Genomic DNA, 21,507 nt, shown 5'->3' with positions numbered 1-21,507 from the left:
CATTTTTTTTTTCTCAAAGACCAAGGACACTAGAATAAAATTATGTGACACGTTTCCTTATTAAGATGAAATAAATGGCAGGAATTTTTTTCAACGTGATTTTCTTTAATTTTCGACGTGTGGGACCATTTATATATTAATTAATTAATTAATATATAAATGGTTCCATATATTATATATTGTAATTAATTAATATATAAATGGTCCCATATATATAATTATATAATTAATATATAAATGGTTCCATATATTATATATTGTAATTAATTAATATATAAATGGTTCCATATATTATATATTGTAATTAATTAATATATAAATGGTTCCACACGTCGAAAATTAAAGAAAATCACGTTGAAAAAAAGTTCCTGCCTTTTATTTCATCTTAATAAGGAAACGTGTCACATAATTTTATTCTGGTGTCCTTGGTCTTTGAGGAAAAAAAAAATGAAAACTGTAAGATTTAGTAATTTCACCTATTCCTTCCCTTAAGTTAAAACATTCAACTGAAATAATGCACTTCTTAGTTTTAGAAGTGGCATGGGTGCATGTTGAGTAGTCTAATGATTCATATGTGAAAGCCCTGATCTCATATATTTGTGATCAGTGATGAAAGATGCTGATTCAATGATTCTCACGGGTTAGGTCTGTCTCTCAATGCTACAGCTCCAACACCCATAAACGGTGGCAACTTTGATTGACACGTGACGAGACGCGAGCTCCAGCTAATTCTTGGTTCTTCCCCGCAACGGAGATTTTCCACTCCGAACCGACCCGAGGCAATTGAGTTTTGGAATGTTGTGCCTACAGTTCGTGTGAAGCAAATGAGATTGTACTTTTTGCTAATTTTAATATATTTAATATATATTTAAAAAGTGTTACAATTTGCCAGAAAATGTGGTATCAATGATTGAATCAAGTGCAATGTATTCTTATTTTTATTTAGTGGTATTTATTATTAATTTTTAGCGACATTTCTGGGGATTTTTAAACAAACTTTGGAGAGATTTAGCTACGTTTTGCTGATAAGTTAGCGAGATTGTAGGGCGACATGTTGGCAACAGTGCGATGGAATAAGTGATAGATGAAATGGCATTTTGCCGAGAGGAGTCCAAGTGTCTACTGTGTGCTCATAGGTAGAATTTCCTGGCCCAAGCAGGAATCCGAACCCTCAAAGCTCAAATTCCACTCAACTCCCAGACTACACTGATGGTGTAATAATAATAATATTTGAATCGGTTAATTAACATTTCATCGACTGAGTCGTTAATTAGCATCGGTGAAATGGTAAGTTATTTTGCCAAAATAGTTCTGAAATTCACCTTACAGTTGTGAAAACCCTCGGTAAAAATTCAATAGGTAATCAGCCCAAGCGGAAATCGAACTTATGCCCGTTTGAACTCGCAGAGCACGAGTTCTGCCTTCTATTTTTAAACCCTACTCCACCACTATTATTTATTTTATTGGGCTATTTTACGACGCTGTATCAACATCTAGGTTATTTAGCGTCTGAATGATATGAAGGTGATAATGCCGGTGAAATGAGTCCGGGGTCCAGCACTGAAAGTTATCCAGCATTTGCTCGTATTGGGCTGAAGGAAAACCCCGGAAAAACCTCAACCAAGTAACTTGCCCTGACCGGGATTCGAACCCGGGCCACCTGGTTTCGCAGCCAGACGCGCCACCACTATTAGAAGTTGGCCGAACATATTATTGACGTGGGAACAAACTATTGTAATTGTATTCACATATAATAACAGTTTAATCACAGTTCAAATAAATTCACTTTGTTACAAAATGCATTCCTCTTTTACATTAAACCTTAGAAGTCCTTGATGGATGAAATCCAGACTTTGAAACAACTGTAACTTTAATATGAAATAATCATTCGTTGTAATTCACTAAGTGCAGTATAGTTAATTGGATTATTACTTAGAAAATAAGAACCACAACCGTCTCTTCTTCAACTCAATTGAGGCGCTCAGTTCACAAATGGCCCTACCCAAAAAATTTGCATTTTGAGTTTATTGTTTTGAGCTCCTCATATTCTCTTCAAAGTGTAAATCGGCCTATTCATCATTCCTAGTTTTTCCATGAGATTTCAGCACACGTTTCGTTTGTGTATTGCAGTTCACACACTTAGGAAAAAAAAAAAAAAAAAAAAGGAAGCGCAAAGAAAGCTTGCCCATTTGACTGATGCGCAGAGAACGATATTCGGTCCTCGTGCCGCCATGCTCGTTACAGGGCTGCTATGAATCACCTAATGCTGATTACAGGGCGCATTCGAAGGCGCGGTCTTGATCTGTTCGTATCGTGGAGTGTATTGTGCAGAGCTGGTAGAAGCCAGCGTATGCGTTACATTTTCTGCGTTTTATCCCCGATATCAGTAGTTTTATGTAGTTCAAAGTGTGTTTGTTAAATAACAGAGTTCTGTATAACATTCTATGTACTTAACAATGCCCCTGTTTCGCTCTAAATTAGGAAGTGCTAATAAAACGTTACACAGTCAAACTAGGGAATTATTTATAACGTTTATAAATTTATGAAAACGAAACAGGCTACGCTCGTAACATAAGGAGTATATACAGATTAAAATAAACCGACCATAGTACCCTAGTTATCGGAACATTTTAATAAAATCACATAGTATTAGTGTTTTATTACAACGTCAAATATCAATTATTACACGATTACATATTTCTTATAACATCTTTGTCATTTCATTCAGTGATTTTATGTGTAAAAAAATTCGTACTTCTGCATTTTCAACAATGTTACGTTACTAGTTACTCTGCAACTGGGTTTAGGTTACGTTACATGCGCTGTGATAAATCTCACTCGAAACATCAAGCCAGCAGACGACTTAGAACTGCCAATCGAATCAAAACGAGGTCGAGTGCACCCGAACTTTTCCGCACCCGAACTTTTCCGAAAGTTCGCGCAGCTTTCCGTGGCAAGCTCTTCTTGCGTCACCTTTTTCTACAAAGAGCTAAAATGGAAATATAATTTTGTAGGTTGGGTCATTTGTGGGCTGAGCGCCTCAATATGTTCGTATCTACAACTTTTTGTGCGGAATTCATGGTAGACTGTTTCATTGTTGACAAGATCACTGTATACACTCGGCATGCATATAAAAGAACATCCAACGGTTCCCAGATCACTGTAGATCTCAGCGTCTTGCCACTTTTCTCTGGAACTCGCAATGTCAATAGACATACGCAGCAAAGAATTCTATCGTGTGTTTACTTTCACAAATAGTTGCGTGGCGATTTATCAAAACGAATGACAACTTTTCCAGCTGCAGAAACTACGATCCAGCACTGAGACCATTGCTAACCAACCCCCACTAAACGCATTCTCAACCCACACCAGCTGACTATGCTAAAGTTCACCGAATATCCTTATTTTGAATAAGCAATCCCACTCTTCCTAGACCATCTCCGTCCATCACCAGGCGGAAATGGGAGAATGTCATGAAATGATAATGGAATGGAGATCGCATGGGGAATCTTCCAAGAAAATTCCAGACCTGACTGGGTCTCGAACCCAGGCGGTATGCATGCGTGGGCAACTTGGACAACGCAGCCGCCGCAGGGACAACACCCTGTAGTGTGCAGTACATTATTCCGTACATAACTGCATAAGAGTTTGGAGTCCTGGACAACTATGCCGACAACTATTCCTTCGTACCGTCGATAAGGCGGTAGGGTACAATAACCTTTTGCCATTGAAAATTCGTTGTAATACTGATGCTCATAGCGTGAAAAAGTGTTGTCAATAATTTCGATACTAACACCGCTTTAAAATGTTAATTATTATGTATTGTAAAATGGCAGACTCTCTGAACTCTGTAGGTCTTCGAATCCTTTCCTCAGATCTTACGACTCGCTATGGATTCCAATAAAATATCGCGTTTGCCGTTGGATAAATCCCCAAGTAAGTGTACTTGACAAAGTACGTGTTTTAAAATTTAATTTATGCAGAGTTTCTGAATTGTTTAGAAATGCCACCCTTTGTGTCGTATCGCTCTAGATCTGGAAGAAGATTACGCAGTCCTACCAGGTGTACGGTCCCTTCATAATACCGGGTGGTCCAAAAGTCTCGATCCATTTTGTTGAAAACATGGTGCAACGTTAAAGATTGTTACATATGTTATTTGTCAGAAGTCTATGTACAATATTCAGTACAGTTCAATCTGCCCCTCCTCTTCCATTTCGAAGCACTGCTCCGAGCACTGCACTATCGCTCTAAAAGCATTATGAAGCTTGCGTGGTATAATAGCTGCTACTGCTTCGTAAATGCGTTGCCGTAAATGAGGAAGGTCACATGAGACTTAATAAAACCTCAAACAAAGAAATTAAGTGAGGGTGAAGTCTGGTGAACATAGCGGCCATAGTCTTGGTGCAGCTCTGCCGATCCATTGATTCGGAAAGGTTTAATTCCGATAGTCACATACAACCATAGCGAAGTGGGGTGGAGCACCATCTTGCTGAAAGACAACAGATTGTAAAACACCATACTGAGTAAGCTGTGGTTGTAGGAATCGTTGAAGCATGTTCAAGTATGTAACTCCAATGATTGGATTCTTGAAACATGATGTATGGACCAGTAATTCTGGATGTATCCCTTTGCCATTCGTAAGTAGCATTAGGTTGCTCGTCGGCCCATGTTCCACAGTTATGCCTACTCACACGACCACAAGTATGAAATGTAGCCTCGTCACTTAAAAGGATATGGTTCATTAGATTCTCATTAGCATCAGCCTCAAGTAGATCATGGCACAAAGCCTGACGGGCAGCATAATCTTCCTGTTGTAAATGCAGACGGTACGCACGTTTGTGGAGTGTAAACCGCAGAACTCTCCAGACTGTTATCCTGGAAATGTCCAGTTAATTACTGAGACTGCGAGTCGATGCGCCTGGACTGCGTCTGCCGGAACGCTTTTCATCAAGAAAACTTCCTGTTCTTTTGAATTTGTTCACTAACATCCGAATACTGTACTCCAACCACGAGAAAGTCTTCGGGGACTGAGACGAAGCGGGATAATGCTGTGAATGAATGTTGTTGTATAACATAAAACGGCATTATAAGTTACTACATGTTACTGATGAAACATTAAAAGGTTAAATATTATTATTATTATTATTATTATTATTATTATTATTATCATCATCTCTGTACGTCAATCCTTTTTCACCAGATGTATGAGTAATGCGGTTAGATCTTCGATTTAAACTCACAAATTAACAATGTGATGTTAAATGAAAGGTAGATGTAAGGACTTGACAAATGTTGAAATTTTCAAATCTTTGCCAAAAAATAAATATTTGAAGCTTCGTTCTTTCGCTTGCTGTGTTGAAGCCATGTTCGCTGTTGTGAAAAATTATTTTCATCAATTAAAGTAGTAAAAATCAAATTTAGATCACGACTGACAGACAAATATCTTCGTGATCAACTACGACTGGCAGTAAGTGACATAATTCCTGATTTTGAAACTTTGTCGCAGAGACATTCTGAAGACAGTCAATTTTTAGGTTGTGATAATGTGTCCTGTTTTCTTGTTCATTTCTTTCTTCGTTACACGTACTAAACATTAGTTTGTAGCCTTGTACTGTATATAATTTAATTTAAGTGCTTGACTTACGGAAAATGAAAATCCGTTAATAAGTCAGACAGTTGCTTCACTTCCCCTTCGGGTGTCTGCCTCCCTCCATAGGTGCTATGCACGTTGCAGGTTACACAGTGGCTCGGCGCACGATGGCATTTTCGACACGGCTGCCATAAGATGTCATAAGGTCACACACGTGGGTACTCTTATCTCTATTGGCTAGCTCTCACAGCACAAACCATAACATTGATCACATATATTGATACTACCCTAGTTACAAAATTAGATCACGGTTAATCTCCTGGTCTTTTAATCTCTCCATACAGGAAATAACATATGGAGGAGAGCGCATGGTTTTCAAACTGACGTTATAACGGTAATATCGTCTACTCTTCTCCAACCAGGAGATTAACCGTGAAAGGAATGTGCTTACTATTGCGTCATCTATTGGAGCGAAGTAGGTAGATAATATTACCGTTACAACGTCAGTTAAAAAAAAAAAACATGCGCTCTCCTGCATATGTTATTTCCTGTATGGAGGGATTAAAAGACCAGGAGATTAACCGTGATCTAATTTTGTAACTAGGGTAGTATAAATATGTGTGTATCAGTGTTATCGTTTGTGCTTTGAGAGTTAGCCAATGGAGATGCGTGTACCCACGTGTGTGACCTTATGACATCAACATTCATTCATAGCATTACCCCGCTGCGTCTCATTCCCCTGAGACTTTCTCCTGGTTGGAGTACAGTATCTACTTCGTTCCAATAGATGACGCAATAGTAAGTACATTCCTTTCACGGTTTATCTCCTGGTTGGAGAACAGTATTGGCTCTAGTAGTTGCTGATTTGTAAAATTTTCGTTCACACTCCTGACGCACTTGTTCATAGCTTAATAATCACAATCGCGCGGAACCAACTGTTATTCGTTCTTCAATAGTAAGCATACTTCTTGATTAAACTGAAATGAAAGGAAAATATTGCCAATTTAATGGAAATGATCGAGACTTTCGGACCACCCTGTAATAGCGTGATATGGATGCTGCAAGCACATTTCACGTTATACACAGTTGCGCAGTGATTGGGATTTGTCTCCGACAAGGGAACTGTTAAGTGAGCTCACGTCGAAACCACCTCTCGAACTATCTTCACAGCAGATAGACAACTATAAAAAAATTGCTGCCCGCACTAACTGTAAGGGAGTGAAAACTTACGTGGAATATTATACTGAGATACAACGGCGCGTACTTGGAGAGAATAATGAGTTTCAACGTACGTGAACGCCTCTGCACTGTCACGTGACATGCGTATTTGATTAACTTGTGTGCTCAACACGCCTGGCCAGCTGAGTGAACACTGTCTACTCAAACCTCAGTGTTTTGATGTTTAATTTAGTTTTAATTTCGCTAATTTTTGTATTTATCTATTTGCTGAGGAGATCTTACCATGTGCGCAGTTTGAGGAGAGGTTTTGACATAACTTATCAACAATATCCTTGTGAGTTGTATTGCACACATCCGACAGATTTAGGAATTATACACAGTTACGTCAGTAGGATATGGGAAATGCCTGTCATTATTCGGTTGAGAAGCTTTTATCGTCCAGTCTGCTGTCGAAAAATCTGAAAGTTAGAATTTATAAAACAGTTATATTACCGGTTGTTCTTTATAGTTGTGAAACTTGGACTCTCACTTTGAGAGAGGAACATAGGTTAAGGGTGTTTGAGAATAAGATGCTTAGGAAAATATTTGGGGCTAAGAGGGATGAAGTTACAGGAGAATGGAGAAAGTTACACAACACAGAACTGCACGCATTGTATTCTTCACCTGACATAATTAGGAACATTAAATCCAGACGTTTGAGATGGGCAGGGCATGTAGCACGTATGGGCGAATTCAGAAATGCATATAGAGTGTTAGTTGGGAGGCCAGAGGGAAAACGACCTTTAGGGAGGCCGAGACGTAGATGGGAAGATAATATTAAAATGGATTTGAGGGAGGTGGGATATGATGTTAGAGAATGGATTAATCTTGCTCAGGATAGGGACCAATGGCGGGCTTATGTGAGGGCGGCAGTGAACCTCCGAGTTCCTTAGAAGTCAGTAAGTAAGTATGTTACAATAGGTTGTAATAATTCTGTGGTGGTAAGAAAGTGGTACTAAAACTGTTAAGTTGTATGAGCTATGACTTTCTCTCTACCGAATGAAAAGTAATAGCGCATCTCTCAATATCAGTGAACAAGAACAACAAACATGGACAACCGGGTGGTAACCAAACATGTGCTCCAATCGTCCACAGCCTTAGAACAAGAAAATAAAAATAACAAAGTATACAATTATGATTCTAGCCTCATTATAACAAATAACAATGAACATTTTCATTTTACCAAAAGAAATACTCATTTTATGTTCAGAAAAAAAATATTTGTACTCTGAAAATATTCGTTCTACGTCACAAGACGTTACTGGAGCAAATCTGAAATATGATACAGTATATCTTACTATCATCATCAGGTGAACAACAACTTTGTGAATCTAATAGTGTATCTCGTATGTGGCACATAATTCTCTCTCTTTCTTCTTTATTCTTGCTCTTGTGTTGTATTTATTGGTTTGAAGTAAGTTACTTACTATATTTAATAAACTGTCCTTGTAAATTTTATGTTATATTATTGACTAAGACCACACCGTACACGAGCCTGGATCTTACGGTAGTGGCTAGAAACATTTTTGTTTTATAAATGTAATTTGTACTCACTAGCTAGCTAGTTAAATAAATAAATAAATTATATTAAACCTATAACTGTTTTCAAGCAAATTTTTCATTTCTATTGTAATGACAGCTAGAAAGTCTGTATCGTAATTCTGATGTTGAACTTGGACTGTGACGCAAAAAAAAAAAATGCATAGCAGCACGTCAACCTTTAACGAAGAATAATCCGGGAAAAATAAACGTGTTACATACGCTTGTTTCCATAATTATTTAATAACAGATGAGTTTACTTTTTTGGAATCATGCATAATATTAACATTACGTAAATAATACAATAATGACAATACGATTGCTCACTTTGTTCAGAATCTAAAATATTAATATAAATTAACAATAGTCTTCAAATTATTCACGACTGTACACAGCTCCACAGAATGATACTATGCGTTGTTTATGTGAACTGCGTATCGTCTGTAGCGAGCGGGAGCAGGGCGAAGCGCAGGTGACATCTATGCTCCTCACTGTACTCAACTGAAATATAATGTTTTGGTGCGAACTTCCTACCTATAGTAATGAACTAATAGGGTATGCGGCAAGCAAGCAGCGTGAGCTGGAGCTGTGCAGCGATATGGATAGTTGTACTGTATTGTGCAGCTGTATTAGGAATTGTAGAAATCGTGTCAAAATTGGATGTAAGAATTCTGTATTAATACGATTGTTGATATTTTAGTATAACGTTCTCATCGCCAAGGTCATTTATGACCTATGTGAAGGTCCATCGTGTGTACAATGTGATTCACCATATGGGCTGCTCTTCAATTTCAAGTCGATAGCATAACTATAATATATTTCAACTGTCTGAATTTGACTCTAAACTTTCGACGAATGAATTATAGAATTGTACGTTTATAAGGATGAAGATGGAACCTGTAAGTGGTTCCGAAAGGTTTCGGAATTTATATCTACACACAGTACAAAAAATACTTTCCTATATACAGGGTAATTCAGAAAGAATAGTAAATATTTTAGGGAGTGGTAGTATGGACTATTCTGAATAAAAAATGTCATATATAGCCTAAACATGTGTCCAGTTTTCAATGGGTGTGCAGATACAGCTGTTTGACAAGGCTTACGAATGTTATGGCGGAAGGACAAATGACTACGTACAAAGGAATAGTACGTGTCACTCTTCTAAGATCGTTAGAGGGCAGCACTGTTCATAATTGCTATAGACAAACAGCTGTTTGTAGTTGCTTTGTCTACAAGGATGGGCACGTTCTTCCAGCATGACAGGGCCTCTGTACATTTTAGTCATCAGGTGACATCGTCTAAATCTCACATTCCCCGAACGATGAATCAGCCGCTGTGGTCACGCGTATTGGCCACCAAGGTCTCCAGACTTTATTCCTGTCGATTTTTGTCTGTGGGGTGGATGAAAGGTGAAGTGTAAAAAATGGCTAATACAAGGCACGAATTAGTCGCTGGCATTATGAGTAGTGCTGCTTTCATAAAAGAACAAGATCCAAGAAGAGCAACACTTACTGTTGTCAACAGAGCGGAATAGTGCATTGAACTGTTGGAATATATTGATACAATATCAGTAAGCAATATATATAATTATTAAGTCATTTTATCTCCTTGCCACTATAATATGTGCATTTCGAATTGGCTGCTCAAGGTCAAGCAATGGACTGCATTTTCGACGTGTGCTTACCCCCAATCCTGGATCATTCTTCTCAGCTAAAGTCAGCTGGGACAGCCGGAATTAGTGGAGAGATGGGTAGTATCGGACATCGGGTAATATCGGACAGTGCGTTTCTTTCATCTACCACCAGATCGTAATACCTGAATGACATGGTTACGTTTCTGTATGCGACATCACAGAAATATATTCATGTTATACAGATACTATCATCTGGTGGTAGATGAAAGAAACTCACTGTCCGATATTACCCGATGTCCGATAATACCCAACTCTTCCCTACAGTTCACAGCTTTAAGTTCAGAGACTCATGCGTGGTTTGTACGTTTGTACGTGATCTTGATCCGTCAGTTGGAAATGCAGATAGATGTTATGTGTAACATTTAAACAGCTGTATCTCCACACACATTGAAAATTGGACACATGCTTACATGAAAAATTTTACTCAGAATAGTCTATATTACCATCCACTATACTATTTTATATACGGGTAAATCACGAGGCGTTACTACCACTTACGGAGCATATTTCCAATGACATTTTGAGCAAAAAATGTAATGTAAACATAGGTCTTATTCTTAATATTTTCAGAGTTACATAATTTGAAGTTTTTTGTAAAATACCATTATTCTTTAGTTTTAAGGGTAGAAGAATATTAGAGATAAAAGAATTAACTATTCAGAAGTATCATTTCTTTAATTGGCTAGTTTTCTGAAACCAAAAATGTGTTGTGAATTCCATAGTTTTTTCGTACAGATTTTTTTTTTCGATTTTTAACTACAAAATTATATTTTTCTTACGCACTTATCACAACAATTGTTACAAATCTTTCCACTTTTGTAAATTCTTTAAGACTGTACATTAGAATGCAGAATTAAACTGTAAAGAATCAAGTTCCTAAAGTCGTATAATTTGTAACAATTGTGATATGTGCGTAAGAATGATGTAATTTTTAGTTACAACTTACAAATGGCTTTCAAGGAACCCGCAAGTTCATTGACGCCCTCACATAAGCCTACCATCGTTTCCTATCCTGTGCAAGACCAATCCAGTCTCTATCATATCCCACCTCCCTCAAATACATTTTAATATTATCCTCCCACCTACGTCTCGGCCTCTCCAAAGGTCTTTTTCCCTCCGGCCTCCCAACTAACACACTATATGCATTTCTGGATTCGCCCATACGTGCTACATGCCCTGCCCATCCTAAACATCCGGATTTAATGTTCCTAATTGTGTCAGGTGAAGAATACAATGCGTGCAGTTCTGCATTGTGTAACTTTCTCCATTCTCCTGTAACTTCATCCTTCTTTGCCCCAAATATTTTCCTAAGAACCTTATTCTCAAACACCCTTAATCTCTGTTCCTCTCTCAAAGTGAGAGTCCAAGTTTCACAACCAAAATTGAAAAATAAAAAGTGTACAAAACAACTAACAACACATTTTTAGCTGCACAACACTTACTTACTTACTGGCTTTTAAGGAACCCGGAGGTTCATTGCCGCCCTCACATAAGCCCGCCATTGGTCCCTATCCTGAGCAAGATTAATCCATTCTCTATCATCATATCCCACCTCCCTCAAATCCATTTTAATATTATCTTCCCATCTACGTCTCGGCCTCCCTAAAGGTCTTTTTCCCTCCGGCCTCCCAACTAACACTCTATATGCATTTCTGGATTCGTCCATACGTGCTACATGCCCTGCCCATCCTAAACGTCTGGATGTAATGTTCTTAATTATGTCAGGTGAAGAATACAATGCGTGAATTTTTGCATTGTGCAACTTCCTCCATTCTCCTGTAACTTCATCCTTCTTTGCCCCAAATATTTTCCTAAGAACCTTATTCTCAAACACCCTCAATCTCTGTTCCTCTCTCAAAGTGAGAGTCCAAGTTCCACAGCCAAAATTGAAAAACAGAATCTGTACAGAACAACCAACAACACATTTTTAGCTGCAGTACACTAGTCAATTAAATAAATGATACTTTTGAATAGTTCATTCTTTATTCTCTATTTCCCCTTAAAACTAAAGAAAAAAGGTTTTTTACTAACAACTTCAAATTAGTGTAACTCTGAAAACATTGAGATTAGGACACATGTTTATATGATATTTTTTGCTCAGAATGTCTTCGAAAAAAAGCTCTGTTAAGTGGCGATAAATTCTCGTGAATAACCCTGTATAATGAACATGGAATTCGAATTCCATTGTTTATTTTTCATGCTCCTGATTGAGTATCAATGTACCACTACTGTGCTCCAACCACGAGAAAGTCTCCAGGGAATGAAGGGAAGGTGGATGATGCTGTGAATGAATGTTGATGTCATAAGGTCACACACATGGATACGCGTATCTCTATTGGCTAGCTCTCACAGCATAAACCATAACATTGATACAGACATATTGATACTACCCTAGTTACAAAATTAGATCGCAGTTAATCTCCTGGTCTTTTAATCTCTTCATACAGGAAATAACATATGCAGGAGAGCGCATGCTTTTTAAACTGACATAACGGTAATATTATTTATCTACTTCGTTCCAATAGACGACGCAATAGTAAGCACATTCCTTTCACGGTTGATCTCCTGGGGCCTGTTTCTCAAAACTCATGGACTAGTAATACTAGTCTGTACAGTAGTAATATTAGTTTATTTTACAAGTCTGTGTTTCTTGAAACTACAAGGGTAAAGTAGTAGTTACCAGTTCACAGACTAGTAATATTGGTCGATTTCACCAGTTCATAAGTGATTCTGTTTCTCAAAATGCTAATCTAGTTGATTACACTAGTATTCAACAGGGATATTCCTACAAGACTCTCAAGACTGGTGATTTCTATATTATCAGTTACCAGTGACAACCTTTCTCAGATAAAACAAAATATTGTAGTTATTTTCTTTTAATATCTGGTTTGGTGATTCCGAATGAAGTCATGAAGAAGTTGTGAGAAGAGCTAAAACTATATCGAGAAAGAACAATTATTATTCCTTTACTGGAGCATTGTTTGAATATAATGAACGGTTTAGGTAAAGTACTGAAAAGCTTGAAAAGTTGTTAAATATAGTGGGACCTGCCATAACAAGACAAAAAAAAAATAGAAGTCTTGCATTATCAGCAAAGCTTCAAATACAAATTGCTCTACAAATCGGGATGTTGATTATTTTCCAATGCCATCTAGTCTTTCTGTCCTAGACCAACAACACTTGCAGAATTTTTTCCTAATAATTTAATACCAATTCATCAACTAATTTTTACTAGCTTTCCTCCTCCACTGCCAGTTCTTCTGACATTGTCAACTTTAACCTACAAATTAAATATATAACGACAATAATTTATGAATAGATAAAATGTGAAACAAAAAAATTAGCGAATTTTTCATCAAGTCATAAGTGGCATTAATGTCGGCAGTAGACCCACTAGCTACATCATATGTTCAAATTACGATACTGTGAACTTGAATTGGTACTTATCAAAATTGCTTTCTTAATGTTGGGCCAGTAAGTGTCCCTAACGTATGCATAATCTTTGTTCTGAGGTATCAGTTCCATAGCCTCACACATTACAACACTTTTTGTCCATTCGTTTATTTCATCATTTTTTGTTAACATGCTTGAAAAAGCACCGAATAATAATCCTTTGATTCATTAATCATATTGAATATAGTTAATTTGCTTTCAACTGATGGAATTTCAACCGAAAAGAGAAATCGAAACCACAATACAAACAACTTAGCCTTCTAACCTCAGATAACAATACCTACCAATGACTATAAACAAATGAACTCAATCAGCTGACTAGTGAAACAGATCATGTAACTAGTGAAAAATTGTCACAAGTTACTAGACTGGTAAAATAGTTTGAGAAACAGAATCTACTAGAGCTGGTGAAATATACTCTGGTAACTTGTAACTGGTGAACTACTAAACTAGTATTTTTGAGAAACAGGCCCCTGGTTGGAGAACAGTAAATATGACTCCACACTCACTACTCTTGTCAGAACTCTGGCCATACTATTCGACTCTGATTACTGCTGGTCAACTTGCACTTGTGCTTTATTTTGACTTTGATGGAGTCAGGACTTGTGGTTCTGCCTGCTATCGACATCTGTCCACGTTGGAGGCCTCCAGAGGCCTATATATCAGCATCTTTTGTTTGTAGGACGTCAAAGATGAGTGTGATCATTAGACTTCAGAATCTGCCGTGGTCGGCCAACGCTCTGGACATCCGGCAGTACTTCAGAGGGCTCTCCATTCCAGAAGGCGGAGTTCACATCGTCGGCGGAGAGCAAGGAGATGCATTTATTGCTTTCAGGTAAGAGAAGAGGATAATGCACTTATTATACTTGTTGTAGAGTGAAATACGGAACATTAATATCATTTTATGTATATTATTCTTATTTCATTTTACACGAGATATAAAACAAACAAGCTTCTCTCCACACGCATAAGTTAATAAACTTGTAAGGCATTGCATTTCCCTACGCCGAAGTAGTATCACCTAATCTGACATGTAAAACAGTTTCTCAAACTTAGAAAAGAATATTTACGTATAATTTAAGAATAAGTACGTGTTCTCTTCCACGAGTAAATCTAACGGATCACTCATCATCCTCTCTTGAGTTACAAATGAGTTCTACCTACCTCTCTCCCTTGGGATATTCATATTCTGTACGCAGGGGCGGATTCAGGTATAGTGCCGCTCCAATCGACTTTTCGCAATCGATTCTGTCAACTGAAAACCTACTCGAGAACATTATAATTTCTCATTCTGAATCATAAATATTCTTTCGTTAATTTTCTGTTATATCCAGACTTGTGTGGAATTCATATTGCTGCATTGTACACGGTTCAACTATCCGTGTGCGTATACATGTAATAGGGATATCCTGAACTAGCACCAACAGATAGCGCACGTGTACTATGAGGGATGCGCTTTGCGTGTGCATTTGTTTTCGGTATATAAACATTGAGGATATACGTAGTGTATTAGTATATTAGATACTCTTAAAAACAACTAAAAATGGCAAATTTTTGTTATGTTCCTATATGTAAAAACCAGGGAAAGCTTTTTGTCTTCAATCAGGTCCCGAAATATTCTGAATATATGCTTTAAACCTTAAAAAATATAAGTAATAAAATTGGGCCTCGAAAGTGCTAGCTATTAAATAAAAGTAACTACCGGTACTTCAAGTAAGGAATTGTTGAATATAGTTTCATTTTGGAAGAGGAAAAAGAAAAATTTATAAAAACATAATATGCAACCTCAACAGCGAGCAATGTTAGCTTAGATTATATGCAATAGTTGTAAGAGTCTCCGAATTTTACGCCTACAGTAAACTCTCGATAAACTGGAGTGTTTATTATCCAGGACGATCCCTAGTGAAATCCATTTCGTGAATAATGTTTTTAATGTATTGTACCCTAATTATTAAAGCCATGTTTTAAGTTCAAATTTTCAAAATCATCCCACACAGTATTCAAAACTACATGTCCTTAACCTACAAAAACACTAATAATCGTGATACTATTGCGATCATATTATATCCTATTAAAAATTGCATTTGATCTTTCTGCAACTACAGAAAAAATACAAGGAATTCAGTCTCGATAGTCTCTTCCCTATAAAAAAAAACACATTGGTGGCTGCATATCCTGTTTTTAGCGTACGGTTGTTAAATATTAATTATTAAAGAGGACAATATTCACTTTCGACATATTTCCTATTTTTTTCTTTGTGCATATTGTTCTCAAAGTTCTCGTTTAGGTTCATGAACATTCAATTTACTCGTATCTATATTCTGCATACTGCAGATTTCCCCAACCATCTCGGGGAATCGCTCAATATCATACAGGTTTACGTTATTATTTATTGTAAATTAAATTAAATTATGAGCTAAGAAAATATTGAATTATATTAAAATATACTAGGTTATACAAAATAACTGTACATATAATTTGGACATGCACAGAAAACCAACAAGCGGGAAAACGTAATCAACTGTAGCATATGAAAAAACATAGCCCTACAACATGTTGCCCCGCATGGAACGCTCCTGCCATCTGACTGTAAAACTTCGCATAAGATATCCCTATCTGATAATAATATCGAAAGACGCAAATTGAAAACGCACATTCAATAAGATTTGTGTCTACATGAAGCGCTGTGCTGAACGTCATCTGCATTACATAATCTATACTAGTAATAAATCTGTAGCCGAAATTTTTCTGGTAATTTTCGATTTTCCCAAAATAATTGGTCCTAACACATATAATTAACCACCCTGAAACCGAAAATCGCTTTTTTTAAATTTTTGTTTGTATGTCTGTCTGTCTGTCTGCCTGTCTGTCTGTATGTTTGTTACCTTTTCACGCGATAATGGCTGAACGGATTTCGATGAAAATTGGAATATAAATTAAGTTCGTTGTAACTTAGATTTTAGGCTATATTGAATTCAAAATACATTATTTAAAAGCGGGGTTATAAGGGGGCCTGAATTAAATAAATCGAAATATCTCGATTATTGATTTTTGTGAAAAATGTTACATAACAAAAGTTTCTTTAAAAATAATTTGCGATAGGTTTTATTCCTTGAAAAATTTTGTTAGGACTGATATTTAATGAGATAAATGAGTTTTAAAATTAAAATAACTGCTATCTAAGGCCGTATAATGAAATAAAAAACAAATGACTTCGTCTATAAGGGGCCTTGGACAGCAACAATCGAAAGCTATGAAAGATAGCCTACAGAGAATGTTTCTGTGTTTGTATGAAGTAATATCGAAAGCTAAATTAACCGATTTGTATAATTATTATTTCACCATTGGAAAGTGTAGTTTCTCTAGATGGACATAATGCTATAATGTTATTACATAACTTCTGATGTAATATAATGTAATATATAATATAATATAATATAATATAATTAAGAAACATGTTAAAGGAATTGTCATTGCACCAAATGAGTGGTCTCTGGACCAAAATGATCGTATTTTAATTATTTAAATACAATTTAAATTAATTAACATATTAAACGATTTATCCTTCTATCAAACACGAATGTTCCCTGAATCAAAGTCCTATTTTAATTATGTAATTACTTTTATTTCTAACGGGTGCAGCGGAGCGCACGGGTACGGCTAGTATTGTAATAAGCTAATCGTACTTACCATCCTTTTCACCTTAAAAGGTGCAACATCATCAAACAAAACAACCTTCAATTTATACACGGCCTCCTAGAACAATCAAGTGCTCGTTACATATTACTGTTGCATGAAATATCGCACGAGATAGTCGACGGCGAACGCACAAAATACCCAACGACAATGGGTAGTTTTCAATTGTTGCATTCGCTATCATTGTTAGTGGAAAAAGGCATTCATTATATACTTGTGTTTAATAATAATAATAATAATAATAATAATAATAATAATAATATAATAATATTGTTTAGTCAACTGTCCGAAGACAGGTCTGAACCTCACAAGTGATATCAAGAAAGCAACTAGGCCAGGAGATAATTGGGTAGGGTGGCCAGTTCCTTTCCCCCTCCATTGCATACATCGCTGACTAGCTACATATTACACTAGTCACACTTCAGATGCATACATACAATATTGTTACACACATCGTCAAGTGAAATGTACTGCCTGATAATAATGTAGCCTACATATCAGCCAGAAACTCAGAGGGTAATAATAATAATAATAATAATAATAATAATAATAATAATAATAATAATAGTAATAATAATAATACTTTACAGACAACTTTCGGAAAGGGATTAATCAAATCTGCTACACAGTCTACTATATAGTGACGAAGCTTGAGTTTTGAGGGTGCTAGAAACAATAGACTGTGCCGGTACTATTTCGTATTGTCTGTAATGAGGCGATATTAGCGATCCTAGTGGTGAGCAACTACCTAATGTATGCATATTTACTACGTATTGAGCTTCGTGACTGTATATACTAGACTGTGTCTGCTATGTATCCATAATTTTATTCTCGATAATATTGTGAAATTTTTTTTTTCGCGTCAGTAGAACGAAACGAATTTCTCATTTCTCCTCAGCTGTTGTCAACAAATATTGTAACAATTCTTAATAATAATAATAATAATAATAATAATAATAATAATAATAATAATAATAATAATAATTATTATTATTATTATTATTATTTATTCATTATATCTAGAGTCCGGATGTCTCTTTGCGGATGACTTGAATATGGTAGGAGAAAATCCACAAACGATTAGGGAAAACGCGGAAATTCTACTTGAAGCAAGTAAAGAGATAGGGTTGGAAGTAAATCCCGAAAAGACTAAGTATATTATTATGTCTCGTGATCAGAATATTGTACGAAATGGTACTATAAAAGTTGGAGATTTATCCTTCGAAGAGGTGGAAAAGTTCAAATATCTTGGAGCAACAGTAACAAATATAAATGACACTCGGGAGGAAATTAAACGCAGAATAAATATGGGAAATGCCTGTTATTATTCGGTTGAGAAGCTTTTGTCATCTAGTCTGCTGTCAAAAAATCTGAAAGTTAGAATTTATAAAACAGTTATATTACCGGCTGTTCTGTATGGCTGTGAAACTTGGACTCTCACTTTGAGAGAGGAACAGAGATTGAGGGTTTTTGAGAATAAGGTTCTTAGGAAAATATTTGGGGCTAAGAGGGATGAAGTTACAGGAGAATGGAGAAAGTTACACAACGCAGAGCTGCACGCATTGTATCCTTCACGTGACATAATTAGGAACATTAAATCCAGACGTTTGAGATGGGCAGGGCATGTAGCACGTATGAGCGAATCCAGAAATGCATATAGAGTGTTAGTTGGGAGGCCAGAGGGGAAAAGACCTTTGGGGAGGCCGAGACGTAGATGGGAAGATAATAAAAAATGGATTTGAGGGAGGTGGGATATGATGGTAGAGACTGTATTCATCTTGCTCAGGATAGGGACTAATGGCGGGCTTATGTGAGGGCGGCAATGAACCTCCGGGTTCCTTAAAAGCCAGTAAGTAAGTAAGTAAGTAAGTAAGTAAGTAAGTAAGTAAGAGCCCGGATGTTTAGGCATTTATAACAGTTAAAATAGGCCGACAAAAAAGACAATAAAAACGTAAAAAAAAAAAAAAAAAAACACAATAACCCTGAAAAAGACATTTTAAATTTTAAAAAGGCATAATATATTTTAGCAGTAAATTTAAATTATATCAACATAACTCACATATTTACTTCGTAGGTAACATATGTTGACTTACCAAATATTCTTTTTCGTGATTAACTGCCTTTTCACAAACCTTACATAACAAAACTGTTCCATCGGTTGAAAATACATGGGCACCAAATTCACTAACGTAAGCATGAAGTTTACTTTTCAATGGTTTACTGAATTTAGGCATTCTAGCTCACCAACAATAACTGACTATTCCTCACTCAAATTTCTTTCTCCTACAATAAACACGTGTAGCACAAAATTGTAACAGTAAGATTTGAAAATATGAAAGCAAACAATTGGAAATGCCACGTGACAACTTCTATGAGAACGAGCTTAATATTTAAAATTATAAAGCTGATTGTTGGTACCGTGAAGACATGACAATATTATATATGTAACTGTGGATTGTCGGTCATTATTCATATTACACCGAAAGTATTAAAGCGCGATTATTAGCAGATCAAGCAGCGAAACAATTTACTTTTATTTACTATTGTTAGTAAAGTTAGTCATTGTTTCAAATATTTAAATTACAATTAATTAGAAAATTTCAAATAAACAAGACAAAAATGGTATTTATTAGTAAGAAGTACCTTAAAAAAACAAAATAGACAAAATAAAAATTGGCCCTATCACTTTGATTTACTCCAAATCACTTTTGTGCGAGATCGTGCGTATTTGCTTGGTTTCCGCACAAAACCAATCCGCGGAAAGTCTAAAATTCCACATTCAGTATTCCCAACCTAACACACATAACAATTTCCCTCTTCTTACCGCTTAAGTGACATATTGATTTTACTGCTTTAGGCTTTTAACATATTATTTTTAGAGACGTTCAATATAGTAATAATTATAAATTGTGAACTTACCATTGCAATTTCACCTAAATTGCACTGTTAATTATTGTTTTTAAATATTTGCAAAAATTAAGTAAACTCTACAACTCCACTAAAGTTGCTGCATTTCGTGATGCATGTAACATTAAGGAAGCCGTTTTAAGTTCGCATTTATAGACTTGGGGGGGGGGGAAGACAGACGTATATCACGGCCTGCTGGAGTATAGTAAACACAGAAAACATTTTAAAGCAACAATGTTGAAGATAGATATTTTTGTTTTGCAAATTTGCCGTCATTGAACAGAAACCAAGATGGAGATTTCATTGCAACTAATTAGAAATTCCTCTTTCAGGTATGTAATAAACGATCTTCGCACAAAATAATGTACGATACACGAACGGTATGTTTTCTTTCAATTCTCGGAAATTAAAAAAGCTCAACTACGTTTCGCTTTTTCAGACTTTTCCTCGAACATGAAAACTTCAACATACCGCTCTTGTAACGCATTTTACTATTATATCTATGCAAATAATGGTTTCTTTCACCCACTAAAAGAGGCATTTTGCCAAATATCGGGGCTCTAGTTATATCTTATCTCATATTATAAATGATAGTATAAAAGTCATGTTTTAAGTATGGTAGTTTGATTAGGTAACACGTAAGGAAGTGGTCGAATATAAATCGCCTCCTCAATGCGCGAGAGACTTGAATTGAAAAACGTATTTTATCTGTTGATGAAACTCAGCCGAGTGTCTCTCAGAGGACGGACCGCCCTTTGTTGCCAACACAGATAAATCCTATACGTACAATAGTCCTTGTCCCCGAGCGGTACATTGTGCTCTAGGTATCGATTCGATGTGCGGACCACACCTACATTTTAGGCGGTACCACCGCGACGTGTGGAGGCCACCGTAAATAAACAACCATTCGAAAACGTTGGACGCGGCGCGGCGTGCTGGCTTAGCATGAGTCGCCCGGCGCCGGGATATCTTAAAGTAGGCCACTTCGAAAGAGACTGTCGGGTTTTGGCGTTTTGATTATAGGAAACACGCTTCCAATGAATCCAATTTATAAGCTAGTTTCTGTCGTAGAATTCTTACTTTTCCTATACGCCAGGGATGAGACGATATTAGCTCGCAATCATGGTAGAAGAGCTCGACCTTGATCACGAGCGCATAGCGCATTCACTGTAACGTAGACAACAGGGATGTACATGCACATGCGGCGAATAAAGGCAGCAATTATTACAATAACTTGCGTTACTAAATTTCTGGCTATGTAATAGGGGTAATTATTCAGTTATTTAATATACATGTACATATATAAACAAATCGCAAAGGGAAGGGCTTTTAGGAACAAAAAGAGAAATAGGAAAAGTTAATTGTATGTAAACCATTTTATTGTTAAAAGCAATTATTTATTATGTAAATA

The 21,507-nt window shown here is 36.4% G+C and overlaps 1 protein-coding gene across 1 annotated transcript in view; it reads left to right on the top strand.

The window, feature by feature from the left end:
• Positions 1 to 21,507, top strand: part of LOC138713187 (RNA-binding protein 12) — a 104,437-nt gene that overhangs the window by 74,249 nt on the left and 8,681 nt on the right. The window contains exon 3 of the mRNA XM_069845070.1: positions 14,176 to 14,328. Within this exon, the coding sequence (XP_069701171.1) occupies positions 14,186 to 14,328 (143 nt within the window). The 5' untranslated portion in view covers positions 14,176 to 14,185. The remainder of the gene's footprint in view (positions 1 to 14,175; positions 14,329 to 21,507) is intronic.

Source organism: Periplaneta americana, chromosome 14 (genome assembly GCF_040183065.1).
Source record: "Periplaneta americana isolate PAMFEO1 chromosome 14, P.americana_PAMFEO1_priV1, whole genome shotgun sequence".
Taxonomy (NCBI): Eukaryota; Metazoa; Arthropoda; class Insecta; order Blattodea; family Blattidae; genus Periplaneta; species Periplaneta americana.
Note: the sequence above shows the minus strand (reverse complement) of the source record. Positions and strands in the feature narration are given on the sequence as shown.